Genomic DNA, 15,720 nt, shown 5'->3' on the forward strand with positions numbered 1-15,720 from the left:
TGTTTTCAACTGTTCAACTCAGATTGCTTAGGTCCTGTGGGTGTGTATTGGAGAGCAGCGTTACCTGCTAACTTGAGGTAAGTAAAGCACTCTCAATTGTCGTGATGGAAAACAAGCACAGATCCTGCACAGACCCACGCGTGTGTTCAATTCAATTCAGTTGAATTCTATGCATTGAAGCATTGCCACACGGTTATCGGTTAAATAACCTAATTCCACTACCGTTACTTAAATACCACAAGGTAATAACGGAGCTACAACGCTACAAACTCGTCCCAGCTGCATCCAATCTTGGTGATTAGTTATATTCTGGTTTTCATTGCGGTCAAGTGCCAAATAACCCCTATGTTAAAACTAAGTGGAATATTGCTTTAAGGAGCTGATAAACCACCTAAAAGAATTTCATTAGTATGACTGTCAATGGAGACTTTTATTGTCCCATGATGGTTTGATTGTCCCATAAAGTTTCAAAGGCTTTTCCCCCTGACAACAATACAAATCTGGAGGAAACACTGAATCATTATTTTTTGTTTTTTTTTAGCATGAAAATGTTCAAATGGAAAGATATTGGCACAAAATATCCGCAGCATCAATTAACAAGCAGGTAGTTTGTGATAAGGTGCTTGCTAAATTGACTCACCTGGCATTTGAACTCGGCCTCTCTATGCTTGACCAACCAAGCTAGACTGAAAGTGATGCAGCAGGCTGGCTGTTAGTGTCTTTATAGCCATGTCCCATGGTGGCACATGCACAGTAAAGGTTTTTTAATTTTTTGGGACCGACAGACCAACATACCAACAAATCGGCTGACCAACTGACCAAATGACCGATTTCTACTAGCTGCTGGTCACAGCTAAAAAATATTGGTATTGCTATTGGCCTTCAAAAACTTTATCAGCCAAACATAGACTTCAGACTTTGCTCTAAAATTATTGGTATCCGCCTTCAAAAGCCCATATCGGTCGAACCCTAGTAAGTAATGTTACGACTGTCAAATTTAATATGATTAATATTACTGTAGTTCAGGGCTTTGCTTTGTTAAAAGCCTGCGTTGAGTTTGGACTAGTCTTCATGGACAGTATCTCAAGTCCACACATTATTGTAGTACCGTACTAGACTATGTCTCTGTCACTCTCCTATTTACTGTTAAGTTACAGATGTACTTTACCTGGCTATAAGCATGGGTGCTCCTTTAGACCACTCTTCATGGACAGTGTCATAGATCCAGACGTCTTTAGACACTCCATTCTCGGATCCCCTTCCTCCCGTCACGTAAACCTTACAGCCGATTGCACAGGCACTGAACTCCTTCCGGGGGCTGGGGAGGTCTGCCTTGGGGATGATCTCCTTGGCTTTATGGTCAACCTAAAAATGCATTAGCCATATTGATAATTAAAGAGATAGGGTTTGGTTTCTGGCTCAGCGGTCAAACGGAAAGCTGGTTGATTATTTTTATTAGATATTAGCTTTATTGATTACAGACAGTGACCTGCCTTCCTGGGGGCAGGCAGATCTGCATTAGGGATGCTGTCCTTGGCTTTATAGTTTACATACTGTACAGGTCTTTGCTGTATGGTGTGTTGTACCTGGGTTTATCTTGTCATACATGAATGTCTTTCTCCTTCCAGGATATACACTACTGATATAAGGAGCATCTGTCTGCAGGGTGTGTGGGCTCTTGAGTGTTGGGGTTAATGGTTGTTTTATGAACTGGTATTGTGAGATAGGTATATACAGTAGATGGTACAGAGATACAGAGATAGATGGTATAATTATTAAATTTACCTGGTATATCTTGTCACACATGAAGGTCTGGCCGCCCAGTATAAGCAGAGTGTGTCCTGCCTTGCGTGGTCGTGCACAAGGACTGGTCACCACTCCATCGTTCTGAAGAATCTTCTTTTTACACTGCATCGCCTCCTCTACTATTAACCTGAGTGTTAAAACATGGACTGAGAGTTAAGGAGGAGACATTTTTGTTGAATGTTCTTACTAATAGCATGGCCTAATCCTTGATGTCTAGAGGAGATGACAGGCATGGCTGCTGATGCTTATTATTTCCTGCAAGTCCCATTATTGTTGAGTTCAATTTTAAGAGGAGAGGAGAGGAGAGGAGAGAAAAAATGTGGAGATGCTGAGAAGTGGAATGACACATTGAATGAAATGTGTGCCTCTTATTTATCTTGGCAAGTACACTGACTAGCAGCATGCTACTGCTTGGACAGCTGCTCTGGTGAGGGGGCCATTCAACCACATGCTAAACTTCAGAATTTGTGGAATGATTCATTGGTTCCACAGAACTTAATTTGATAAAAATAGTGATTGGCTTTCTTCATCAGATTTTCACCAAATCTCAAGGCCAAAGCCTCATCTATTTATGTGAAACTTGTTGCTGTGGGTCAGTATTTCTCAAATATGACGTACTTCATTTGGATGCTGTACTAATACTGAGCTAAGCAATGCCTTTCATTTAATGGACTTGAGGCACTCCTAGTGAGGCTAGATATACTGTATGCTCTTAATAAAATCAATTCCTAAGTATTGTTTATTGGCAATGGTGTCAGTCGAAACACCGGTGAAGTATGTATGTCCACATAACACACAGTGAGTTAGCTAGCGCAGCTCCATGTCAGCCTTCTCCAAAACAACTTAATTGAACGGGAATTCCAAAAAGGGCAAACAATCACAAAATTACTCCAAACAGGTCATGCAGCATAATCCAAGTGTTCCTTTGTCAAACGATGGTCCAACAACCTATATTTACACCAGTATTTAGCGCAAGTCTTCACTAAAACCATTGTCTCCGATAGCGTTCACACTTGCGTGCACCCACACATCATGTGTTCACATTTTACTCGACGGTTTACACTCCTATGCAGAGGTCTACATCTGTGTTTTACCAACCTAGTCCTCAAGTACGCCCTATCCTGCAAGTTTTTATTCCATCTTTACTCTTGCACACCTGATCCAATTAAAGAATAATTCTGGATATTTTCACCCTGGGTCATATCTTTCTAGTTTTTGCCATTGTGACGACTGATTATGTTCAAAATTTCATCAATTAGCCTGCTTCACTTCATCACAAGATATGCAAATAATTCAATCATCAAGGTCCCTGCAGATTCCATTCACTAGACACATGCAAACACAGCTTACCTGCTCCTCTTGTCAGCCATAACCAGCTCTTCACAGGCTACAGCCTCCAGCAGACATTCAGATGGCAGCAGTGCCAACCTGATGCCCCTCAGCAGCTCTGGTAAGTGGTGACGCCGGCCTTCCAAGTCATACCGAACCCACCGCATTACAGAGTTAAACACGACCTGCCAGGAGTCATATCTATTAACAATTAAACATCAAATATTTTAAAAGAAACATTTAACCCGAGTTATGATGAACCCATCGGATCACAGTTAAATACAACTTGGGAGAAAAGATAATTTATTATTTTTAAATTACCGTAACCTAAACTATTACAGATATTCAATGACACTTTTATCTGCTAGTTGTGAACTAGGTGCTAGGCAGGAAAGGGACAAAAACAGGGCACTGAAAGCGGTGAATCTCATGTTTCTCCAGTGTGGTGTGGCTAGCTAGGAAGCCACTGCGGGTTTCTATCCATTAAAGGTAGCTAGTGATAGCTTTGTTTTTAAGTGAAGTCTTATTTTTCTTTGCTAGATATAATTACAATGTGGGGAAGAAGTTTATCAATTGCTGGAAAAAGGGTTTGTTAGCTTTGTTAGCATTCGTCACTGAAATGAATGACCAGTACTGGTAAGCTAGTTCATTAGAGGAAAGGAAAGACATAAAGAAGAAAGGAAAGAATGAAGGGGGGAAAAGAGATCTCACCTGTTCATCTTCTATTTCCAGCTCATCACTAAGTATCAGTTCCAGCAGTTTATCTTTAGACAGACTGTAGAAATCCTCTGATTCTCTTACCTAAAGGACAGACAAAACAGAGCATTATATATTAATATTATACGTGATAAAATATCATAGCTATCAAACTTAATCAATCAGTTGACATGGATTGTCCAAGAGTGACTACAAACTCTACATCAATGGTCTTAATATTTTGCACACTAGGGTTAGTTATACTAGAGTATATCACCACCATATTAGCATCAAGTCAATGGTTTGTTCTCTCGTACCGTTTTGCGTTACCAAATGAATTACAATGAATGTTTACAGGTGGGACAAAAAAGGCCAAAGCAAAATGGTTGAGGATAGGAGCTGTGGCATCAAACAAAAACAAGGATCTGCCAGCCTGTATTCTTAAACTCTTCTAAACTGAGATCCATAAGGATTCCTGGGAGCAAGTAAATATTAATACTTTTATGATGTGCAGGGCCAGCAGCAATAGGCCTGCAACTCAGTTTAGGCTCCAGCCCATAGCTTAAAAAACCAGACTATTTAATCACATTCTCAATTTTTCTGCTTGTATGACATCATCTTCGGCATCGCATATATTACAGATCAAATTAATTAAACACAATTTCACTAAAACTTTATTGGCAGGAAAAGCACAGTCCGCAGCAGCCAAATCAATCCAATCAATCTCATTACTAAAAGTTGGATCAGTCAGTAACAATTTGAAAACAGTCTATTTCCCCTCATAGTTTCATAGCCACAAAATTGTCGATTCTGTTTTCACTTCCATCATCCAACTATGCCAAAGTAATACAGTTCAATAAACTGTGCTAGGCTGGACTAACCATGGTGTTCTATTGCAGTAACCTCAGAAATGTCAAACGAGGACAAGATAAGTTCACAGCTTAGCTATTTAATTAAAACTTTTCAAAAATAGTCTGAGACAATAACCTTTGACTGATGTGGAATTTTGATTTGTGTTTTCTGTGTTGGATGGCATAGCAGATCTAATACTTATGTCACCAGAGATTATCTTCCAGTAGCCATGGTTGGGTTGTTTGACCATCTGGTAGGGCCTTCAACCTAATGTTTAGTATCAACTAATGTATATTGATTGTGTTACTTAATAATATGATGCTTGTATCAATAGTCTTCAATACCTCAAGTGCATACATTTTCAGTATGGGTGGCCCCAGTGAGACTCAAACCCTTAATCCTGACCTTTACTCCCATGCTCAAACCAATTGGTTTTGCCATGATAATATGAAAATAAAATAATAATGCATTTTTTCCTGTATGATGCAGCAAGGGGCTCTTCTTTTTGCTAGGACTACTTCAAATTACCAAACCTACGCTTTACCAACCAAGCTTAACTCAAAGTGATGCTGCATGCAGGCTCACAGAGTCTTTATAGCTGTGTCCTCAATGGCACATGCAAAAGTTGTTTGAAATTTTCACAACCGACTGACCTACCAACTGGCCAACAGAGTGACTTATACGATTTTGGACAGTTTGCAGTCAGATTTTAATACAGTAATATTAAAATCAGTTTGCCGTCAGATTTTAATACAGTAATATCAAAACCTGAATAGATAGATAGATAGATAGAGAACAAGATAGGCTGAAAAATAGTGCTTTGATGTGTGAGAGTCTGTGAAGAAATTGAAGATGGATGATATAAAGTTAATCATCGAAGTGGAACAAGCACAGATCCTGTACAGACCCACGGCGCGTGTGTTCCATTCTATGCACTGAAGCACTGCGACATGGTTAAATTACCTAATTCCACTAACATTACTTAAATACTACAAGATGACGTCACCTACAGCTAAAGTTTGTAGAGCAGCGAAGACGGGTTACTGTCTGCATCTCAGTCAAAGACGCCCTCTAGAGGCCATCTGACGAAGCGCATCATCTCACTAAGCGTTACCTGACTGACTGACCGACCTGAATTTGGCTTGTGATGCCCTCGGCTGCGCCGTGGGAAAAATACAGGAAGCTATATGGTGATCAGCATTGTTTCTAAATAGAAACATTAAAAACTGTTACACAATGTAAGTATAGTCTATCTTCATTACATGTCCATTCCACCTCTGGTATGAACAAGGGGTAAGTTGGTGTCCTGTAGAAACCACATATCTCCAAAAACTCAACTTTACAGAGACTGCATATGAAGTCGACTGGCTGACATTTTTAATGCATTTTCAATACTTTGGCTAGGTCCCAGGGTCATGAAACATTTTCTTCAGAAGAGACTGAAAGCAAGAGCTGATCTGACCTTTGCCATCAGGCTGCAAATCTATGTCATCTTTTAAATCACTTATTAAAACTCAACTTTTGTAGATCTGCTTAGATATGAGGTTTCTGCAGGATGCCAGAAAACACACAACATAAATCTCCTTTACCGTCTCATAATGTACCAGACACATCCGCCATGACAGCTCATACAGTCTTTTACACTGATGGGCATCTGATAACAGCATCATTCCCAGACAGTTGGAGGAGTGCAGGTTCTTTTCTAAAAACTCTGCTGCTGCATCCCGGATGTCATGAAACTGCAACATGTCGCCTGCCTCTAACAGTGACTCAGCATTCTCTTCATTTATGATGACTCGAGAAGAATAGGCAAAGTCCAGCAGCAGCTCCAAGACCTGGGAGGGAAAATGAGAACGATTAGACAGTTAGCTGACCTGTTTTTATTACCGTTACCGTTGTTGGTGATGTTGTTGACTAAAGAACAGACATTTCTGTCATGTTAGAACATTACCTAAACTGCTGGAGAAAATGTGAAACACTGTGACCAAGAGGCCCAAATAATGGTTATTTTGTACAACATACTGTGAAGAAATTACTTCCTAGCATTTAATTATGTCTCTATGATAATGTTTCCATCATGAATTAATCTGTAGGCTGTCAATAACAAACATGTATAGCACACACTATAATGTTGCAAAGGTCTACTAACTAGAACTGAACAACTAGAACTATTAAACCATGTGTTGTCCTGGATACCAGAGATAACAAGACTAGTTAATCATAGGCTAGTTCCTATAATTTGAGGTTTCATTCAGGTTTATATTTAGCTAAACATTGAATGAATGAGATCTAAATATTACAATAACAGCTCTTGGTAATCATTTCATGAAAGCAATGATCCTGTGGCAGTGGGTATTGTGCAACACTTGGTATTACTCTGTTTTGCTTCTGCTCTTGTACAACCAAATGTCATGAATGTGGAATAACTGTGAATACATGCCTTCTTTAAAAGTTTATAAATACAGTACTAAAAAACATCCATTTTAATGGAAGAGGCACTTCGAGCCATAGTACATCTAGGTCTCCACAGGTGGCGGCCAATTGGTCGCATTTTGCAACTCTTTTTTTCCAGAAGTGCTACTGATTTTTTTCTTCCCAACCAAAAAGTTGAAGTTAGTCTCTGAAATGTTGATTCAGAACAGATTTAGAAGCTTCAACATTTTGTTCTCCTCTGTCCACAAATCATTTGTGCGCACACTGACTTATATGTACGTATATGCATCAATACATTATCAGACGTCATTACAAATGTATCTTCGCTGTAATGGAAAATTAACTACTTTTGAATCAATTACCCCAATACCTTACATGTCCACGGGATATGACCCTACCTATTAATCACCCTATTGCAGAGATTTGGTCTACCAGTGGCTAGTGTCATTTGGTTTGGTTGTGTGTGTGAAATACGTTTTTTACATCTTTCGTAAGGCAGACCAACTCCTGCTTTGGTTGTGGAGGATAGTCTTTAGGTAAAAACAAATGAAAATTCATGATTTGTTTTAAACTCATAAGGCAGCTACGTTCACATCATCTTATTCAGAAGCACATTGTCTACGTTTACACAATTGTTACAGCACCATGACACATTCTAGGCACAACATTAATTTCAATAGGCTGTATAATCTAATATTTGTAATTGAAATAATACTGTATAATATAATTAGGGCTGTGAAAATTAACAAACAAAAAAATTAACAAACAAAAAAATTAACGCAATTGATGCAGCTTCTTTTTTTTTCCCCCCATGGTGCAGCCGAGTGCAGAGGGTGTCTGTGACTGTGACATGCTGTGTTTCACACACACACACACACAGGCAAAATAAAAAGTTGGTCAATGTATAGAAATGGATCTAAATTGATCTCTAATGCACCTGATGTGCACATCACATTATGTCTGTCATTTGGCGAAGCACAGATCAGTAGACCAGCTTTGCGCTCAATCCAACAGCTTCCCGTTGTGAAAAGGAAAGTGAAACTTAAAATTCCCACAATTTCTCCAAACTCGCATGTGTTAGTAACCTGATAACACGCCTTCTGCTGTCCTACAGACTTTAACGGTAGGTAACCGTTAGTAACGCTAGTGGAATTAGGCCATTTAACCGATAACTGTGTGGCAATGCTTCAGTGCATGGCATTGAATCAAATTTAATTGAACACACTCGCCGTGGGCCTCTACAGGATTTGTGCTTGTTTTCCAACAGCAGCATGAAGAGGCATTTTCAGGTCAGGCAAGTAGTCAGTCTATCATCCACACTTCGTCAATAGGCCTCTAGAGGGCGCCGTAGATCCTGTACAGGCCCATGAGCCATCCTGGCTAATGATGGACATGGATGGAGTTTTAGGCAGAAAGTGTCAGCTGGCACCTGAACATGTAGCTTTTGTTATTATTTCAGTTGGCGCATATAAAGGAATATGCCTTTCAAGTTGAATTTTGATGGTTTTCATGAAAATGACTGATCTTATAATAATAATAATAATAATACATTAGACTTGTATAGCGCTTTTCTAGGTACTCAAAGACGCTTCACATACAGGGTAAAATCATTTAATAGGTACATTTATAATAATAAAAAATAAAAGACAAGAATAAAAGTAGGTAGTTAAAAACTAGAGGAATCATGAGATGGAGGGAAGGGAGAGAGAGGGAAGGAGGTTAACAGGTGAAAGCAAGCTTGAAGAGGTGGGTTTTGAGGGCCTGTTTGAAAGATGGTAGAGTCTTAGCCTGTCGGATGTGGTTGGGGAGGGCGTTCCAGAGGGAGGGTGCAGCAACTGAAAAGGCCCTGTCACCCCAGGTCCGGAGCTTGGTCCTGGTGGTCTTTAGAGTGGTTGCGTCCGCGGACCTGAGGCATCGGGTAGGGGTGTGGCGGGGGATGAGGTCGGAGAGGTATGGAGGGGCCAGGTTGTGTATGGCTTTGTAGGTGGTGAGTAGTATTTTAAAGTCAATTCTATATTTAACCGGGAGCCAGTGGAGGTTGTGAAGGACAGGGGTGATGTGATCTCGGCGGCGGGTGGAGGTGAGCATGTGGGCAGCGGAGTTCTGGACGTATTGAAGTTTATTAAGGGTTTTGTTAGGTAAGCCGTAGAGGATGCTATTGCAGTAATCGAGTCTGGAAGTTATGAGGGCATGGATAAGTGTTTCGGCAGCGGCAAAGGACAGGGAGGGCCGGAGGCCAGCAATGTTCCTGAGGTGGAAGAAGGCAGTTTTTGTGACCTGGTTGACATGAGGTAGAAACGAGAGGGTGGGGTCAAGGATGATTCCAAGGTTGCGGACCTGGGTGGAGGGGGTGACGATGGAGCCATCGATGTTGAGTGAGAAGGTCTGGGCGGAGCGGGTGAGGGAGTTTCGGATTTATTGCAGTTGAGTTTGAGAAAGTTCCGTTGCATCCATGATTTTATGTCTGCAAGGCAGGTGGTGAGGGTGGAGTGGGTGGTTGAGGTGATGGTCTTGGAGGAGAGGTAAAGCTGAGTGTCATCGGCGTAGCTGAGTGTCATCGGCGTAGCAGTGGAAACGGAGGCCATGTCGGCGGAGGATCTGTCCAAGAGGAAGGATGTACAGGATGAAGAGGAGGGGACCAAGCACTGAACCCTGGGGGACACCATGGGTGACTGGGGCGGTGTTGGATTTGCAGTTGTTCATGGAGATGTATTGATGTCTGTCAGAGAGATATGAGGTAAGCCAGGAGAGGGCAGTGCCGGTTATGCCGAGGGAGTGTTGAAGGCATGTGAGGAGGATGGAATGGTTGATGGTATCAAAGGCGGCGCTGAGGTCAAGGAGGATGAGGATGGTGAGGAAGCCAGAGTCAGCAGAGAGAAGTATGTCGTTGGTGATTTTCAGTAGGGCAGTTTCAGTGCTGTGTTTGGAGTGGAAGCCGGATTGGAAAGCTTCGTAGAGGTTATGGGAGTCGAGGTGGGATTTGATTTGAGCAGCGACAACTCGCTCAAGGATTTTGGACAGAAAGGGGAGGTTGGAGATGGGCCGGTAGTTGTTGGGGATGTCAGGGTCAAGACCAGGTTTTTTCAGTATGGGGGTGACAGCAGTGAGCTTGGGGGGGGGGGGGGGGGCGAGGCCAGTGGACAAGGAGGAGTTAATTATATTGGTGATGAGTGGGGAGAGTGAGGGGAGGCAGGCCTTGACTAGAAAGGAGGGGATAGGGTCAAGGGCACAGGTTGAGGACTTCATGCTAGTGACTATGGAGGATAGGTCGGTTTCAGTGATTTCACTGAAGGATGTAAATGAGTGGCTTGGAAGTGGTGGGGGGTTGGGTTGAAGGCCAGAGAGGGTGGTGAAGGAGGAGGCAGCCAGCTGGTTGTGTATTGTGTCAATTTTGGTTTGGAAAAATGATAGAAATTAGTTGCATTTGCTGGTGGTGAAGGAGTTAGAGATGGTGTCCATGGGTTTGAGGAGTTTGTTGATGGTGGAGAAAAGCGTTTCGGGGTTGTTGCAGCCAGATTGGATGATGGAGGAGTAGTGAGAAGAGCGTGCACTGTTGAGGGCATCTTTATATTGTTGTTGGTGAAGTTTGTAGGCATCCAAGTGGACAGTGAGACCGGTTCTTTTGGCAAGTCGTTCCAGTTGACGGCCCTTGGCTTTGAGATGGTGAAGTTGATCGGTGTACCAGGGGGCGGAGTGTGTGAAGGAGACAGGTTTGGTTTTTATGGGGGCAATTTCATCAAGACAGGAGGAGAGTGCGTCATTGTAGGTATTGACCAGGTCAATGGGGGAGACGAAGTTCGAAGTGAGGTCGGAGATGGTGTCGGCCAGGGTGGAGGAGAGAGAGGAGGGGTTGATGGACTTGAGGTTCCGGAATGTTATGGAGCGTTTCTGTTTGACAAGGGGGGTGGGGATGTCTATGTCCAGGGTGATAGCCAGATGGTCGGAGATGGTGAGGTCAGTGCTGGTTAGGTTACTGATGGTGATGCCGGAGGTGCAGACCAGGTCCAGTGTGTGTCCTTTCCTGTGGGTGGGGAAATCTATGTGTTGGGTAATACTGAAATAGTGTAGAATGTCCAGGAGTTCCATTGTGATTTTGCAGTCGGTAGAGTCGACATGGATGTTGAAGTCGCCTAGTAGCAGAACAGATGGTGAAATGGCACAGAGCTGAGTTAGAAATTCAGACAAGTCAGAAGGAAATGCAGGGTTTGGTTTGGGGGGGCGATAAATGACAGCAGTGACCAGAGGTTTAGGACCAGACAGTTTAAAAGCAAGGTGTTCAAATGAGGAGGGGGTGGGAATGGATATTGCAGTAGTTTTGATGGTTTGTCGATGCAGTGTCGCTATTCCGCCACCACGCCCATCCTGGTGTGGTTTTTCCATGTAGGTGTATCCAACGGGTGCAGTCTGGTTGAGAGAGAAGTATTCCAAGGGTTTTTGCCAGGTTTCAGTGAGGCAGAGAAAGTCAAGTTCGTTGTCCATAATAAATTCACTGAGGATGAGGCCCTTGTTATTTAGGGATCAGGTGTTGAAAAGTGCAAATTTGAGATGTGATTGTTTCTGAGTGGGCTGGTTTGCTTTGACCAATGTTCGTAGGCAGGTGGAGTGCACGTGTTGTTTGTTGTGGTGACGTAGTGGAGCTGCGGCAGTGCGCCCGCTGGACCACATGGACGGGATGGCATGCTCCGCCTCTGAGTAAACAAACTTTCGCCGGGAGCCTCTATGGATGTAGCTGGGTCTGCGTAACAGCCCAAGGTTTTTGATGGCTGAGATGCATAGAGGTGGAGTGATGTGGTTGTTGAATTTGAAAAGTTGCGAGGTGGAATATTTCAGCATCATGTAAGCCGGGGAGGACGATTAGCATGATGCTAACTGCCTAGCTGCTGGCCAACTGAGAGACGGCGGTCCCAGCCAACAAGGGCTAACCGCACCGGGACAGCTGAGAGGCTGTCCGGGAAAGAACTCTCAGTAGTAGACAGCACTGAGCAGAGACGGAAGGATCCAGAAGTGCCGGTTTGAAGCTGGGGAGTGTGTGCTGAGGAGGGTAGCTAAGGTCCCAGCCAGGGTGGGCTAACCGTAGCAGGGACAGCTGAAGAGGATGCTAGCTGACCAGCTAACTGGAGAGGCAGCGGTCCCAGCCAGCAAGGGCTAACTGCACCGGGGCAGCTGAGGGCTGGCCGGGATAGAGCTCTCGGTAGCAGTGGTAGTGCTGGGCAGAGATGGGAAGATCCAGAAGTGCAGGTTGTCGAGAGAGTCTCCGACAGCAGCAGCAGCAGTGGCGGCAGCAAAGTGGCAACCAGTGAGACGGAGGTTGTGCAGTCCAGAGTCGGGACCCACGGGAGAGTCGAGACGGAACAATCGGGCTGTGCTCGGATGGGGCGGGTGAGGCAGCAGAGTCCAAACACTTTGCTTGGAGCAGGAGCCGGTGTAGCTGCTACATTAGCTGGTGTAGCAGGCTTGTGCATGCAGGTATGTAACCACAAAATCCGTCAAAGTAGCGATCGGGTGGAGAATGCGTCCAGACACAACGTGATAAAAAAGGTACAAAACGGTTGAATTTATGGCAGGATAAAAAGTCTGACAATGAAGCTAGCTAAAACGCAAAACTAATGTAATCTCAGATCTCAGATGGAGAAGCGGCGAACAAACAGCACCAGCGTCCTCTCACATCCCTTTTCTTAAAATATACTTCCTTTGTGATGATTCTACATTAATTTGGTGATTTAGTGATTAATTTGGTCATTCTACATTTAATTATCTATGACTACAAGCTTCAGTCTTAAAGGATAAGGCTGGTGTTTTTTAATGCATTGCTTACTGTCAACAAATCCTATGAAAATAACAAAATCAACAATGCGTTTGCTCTACTCTCGTTACTTTCTGACATCCCACGTACCGTTTTTAGCCGTCAACCCAGAAGTCATTGGCTCCAACTGTAAGCTAAAAACCTTGAAATACAGCTCACAAAGACATAGTTTCAATTTTAAAAATTGCTGTTATCACGAAAAGTCAGGCTGTTGTAGTTATTACCAAATCAAATTTAAATGGGAACAAATTCTTCATTACGCCGGGGACTATTTTCGGTGCTACGGAGCTACTTTCCTGCGATCGCAAACGTCTTTACAGCCGGCTTATTAAGTTGTTTGAGGAAAACGTTGGCTGGCCCGGTGCATCGCGATGATGAAATATGCTGCCCAGAGCAACGGCATGGCTCTTTGACGTGTTTTTAATCGTTTTTTTAATACAATGGAGTTCTATGGCTGCTGGGACATGGCTTCATTGGGCACCGGCTACATGGACGAGACTTGTTGGCAAAACAAAATCATTGCTGATTTTGTCATTTTCATAGGATTTGTTGACCGTAAGCAATGCATTAAAAAACACCAGCCTTATCTTTTAAGAAAAAAAAGAGCAAAAGAGCAGCAAATTGCATGATTAGTTAATTCTTTTATTATATATATATATATATATATATATATATATATATATATATATATATATATATATGTATATATATATATATATATATATATATATATATATATATATATGTATATATATAACATTTATTTATACATATATATATATATATATATATATATATATATAAATATAAGTATAATATACTAAGTGTAATATACTAATAATATACTGTATAATATAAATACATGCAGACAAATTATGATTAGTAGTAGCAGCAGTACCTCAGGGTGTATACTATCTCTAAAGTTGACATCGCTGTCCAGACTTTCTCGCAGCCCTCCGCTGAACATGGCCTCAAAGTACCGACTGCATGCTGCCAAAACCGCCCTTCAAGACACAAAGAAAAAATGTTGTCAGTGTCCTATGAAAAAAAACTCAAAAGTTCTATTTGTTAGAATAACAGGTTCACTGCCTCACATGCAATTCATTTTTCAAAAGTTTGGCTTGGTGCCAGGGTCATGACACATATTGGTTTGCAGGGGATAAAAAAACCAAAAAATCTGTCATTTTCATTCATTCACAAAAAAAGACAATTTTATATTTCATTGCAAATTTGACCAAATGATGTCCTCTTTTAAATCTTTGAAATAAAAAAATTAAAGTAAAACCTGTCTTCACACAGCTTTTAAATAGTCAAATACTAGGTTTTTAAAGGATTCATCCAGTGTTGGTTAAAGTTAGCATTATTTTCCAGATTGGCATCTCTCCCATATGAAATTGTTGTTTTTATGTTTTAGCTTAGATAGAATAAATATTTAAGATGTCCTGCATTTTACATAATTATCCTAACTTCTGAAAACAGCATCGTAGCAGAGACCAAAGTACTTTGTTGTTTAGCTCCAACAAATTTGTGGGACGAACTCTGGAATGATAACACTAGCTTATTCCACATGGACTACTTTCAAGTAGGTAAACACTTTTTCACGGCTGAACATCTCAAAGTCACCATGACTTCCAGTGGCGCCATGAGGTAGGCAACAGCTCAAGACCTAGCTCCGTGTAAAACCAGATTAAAAAACTAACTTAACACAAAGTCAAGGCAAAAGTGAAATTGAAAGCTGCTAAAAATCAACAACGATCATGGCGAAAAAGGATAGTAAGAGAAGAGGAAAAATGCCAAGAAAGACAAAAAACACAAAAGGTGAACAAACTACAGAGGATATGGGCGAACTGAATTCAGTGATACTTGCTGAGTTACGTAAGTTCAGACAAGAGCACATGGAGGCTTCCATTGACACTAAAAATCATTAGCCAGACTCAAAGGTACTGTTAAAGAACTCATGGAAAGGACAGCTACACTGGAACAAAGAACAACAACCACAGAGCAGAGAGTGATATGGAAATAGAGCAACACGCCAAGAGCGACCACTTTTCTGTTATACAAGGAAGCGAAGCTCTCAGCAAAATGCAATGATTTGGAATCTAGGGCAAGACGCGATAATTTGCGGATCCATGGCATTCCTAAGGGCTCTGAGAAAAACGATACACTAGGCTTTGTGACAGACTTCTTGGCCTCATCACTAAATCTACCAAGAGATTTGGACATTCGCATAGAGAGAGCGCACCGCTCACTGACTGCCAGGCCAAAACAACACTGCCCCCCCGCGATTCCTGGACTACCGTGTGAAGGAAATGGTTCTACAACAAGCCTGGAAACACGGAATCACATATCAAGGGCAAAACATCTACTTCAACCAAGATTAGACTAACGATGTACAAAGGAAACGGAGACTGGTGCGCAAAGTAATAAAACAACTAAAGGAGAAGAACGTGAGAGCACAGTCACCGTATCCAGCACAGCTAAAAATACACCTGGAATCAGGAACGAAGACATTCAACACACTTTCAGGTGCTGCATCTCTACTCAAGGAAATGGGGATACATATAAAGGTGGATGAAAGAGAAGGACTACAGAGGGAGATGACACAGGACAAGTGGGACAGAGCTAAGGGGAGGAACGAGAGGAGAGGATCATCAATGATAGACGCAGGTTTTCATTCAAGGAAAGGACTGAATAGGTGAGGATTCCAGAGTGAATATTGAAGACTAAAAAACTGAAACAAGATTCGAAATGTGATAATGGTATATTTATTTTGCCAAATGTAAAGATATAAGTGTAGCCAG

At 42.1% G+C, this 15,720-nt stretch overlaps 1 protein-coding gene across 1 annotated transcript in view; it reads right to left on the minus strand.

Moving 5' to 3' along the window:
* Positions 1–15,720, minus strand: part of enc2 (ectodermal-neural cortex 2) — a 63,428-nt gene that overhangs the window by 18,864 nt on the left and 28,844 nt on the right. The window contains exons 3-8 of the mRNA XM_078283057.1: positions 13,818–13,923; positions 6,273–6,518; positions 3,847–3,936; positions 3,157–3,320; positions 1,786–1,933; positions 1,169–1,365 (exon numbers count right to left, since the gene is read on the minus strand). Coding sequence (XP_078139183.1) covers positions 1,169–1,365; positions 1,786–1,933; positions 3,157–3,320; positions 3,847–3,936; positions 6,273–6,518; positions 13,818–13,923 — 951 coding nt within the window. The remainder of the gene's footprint in view (positions 1–1,168; positions 1,366–1,785; positions 1,934–3,156; positions 3,321–3,846; positions 3,937–6,272; positions 6,519–13,817; positions 13,924–15,720) is intronic.

The sequence above is a fragment of the Centroberyx gerrardi genome, chromosome 4 (genome assembly GCF_048128805.1).
Source record: "Centroberyx gerrardi isolate f3 chromosome 4, fCenGer3.hap1.cur.20231027, whole genome shotgun sequence".
Lineage (NCBI taxonomy): Eukaryota > Metazoa > Chordata > Actinopteri > Beryciformes > Berycidae > Centroberyx > Centroberyx gerrardi.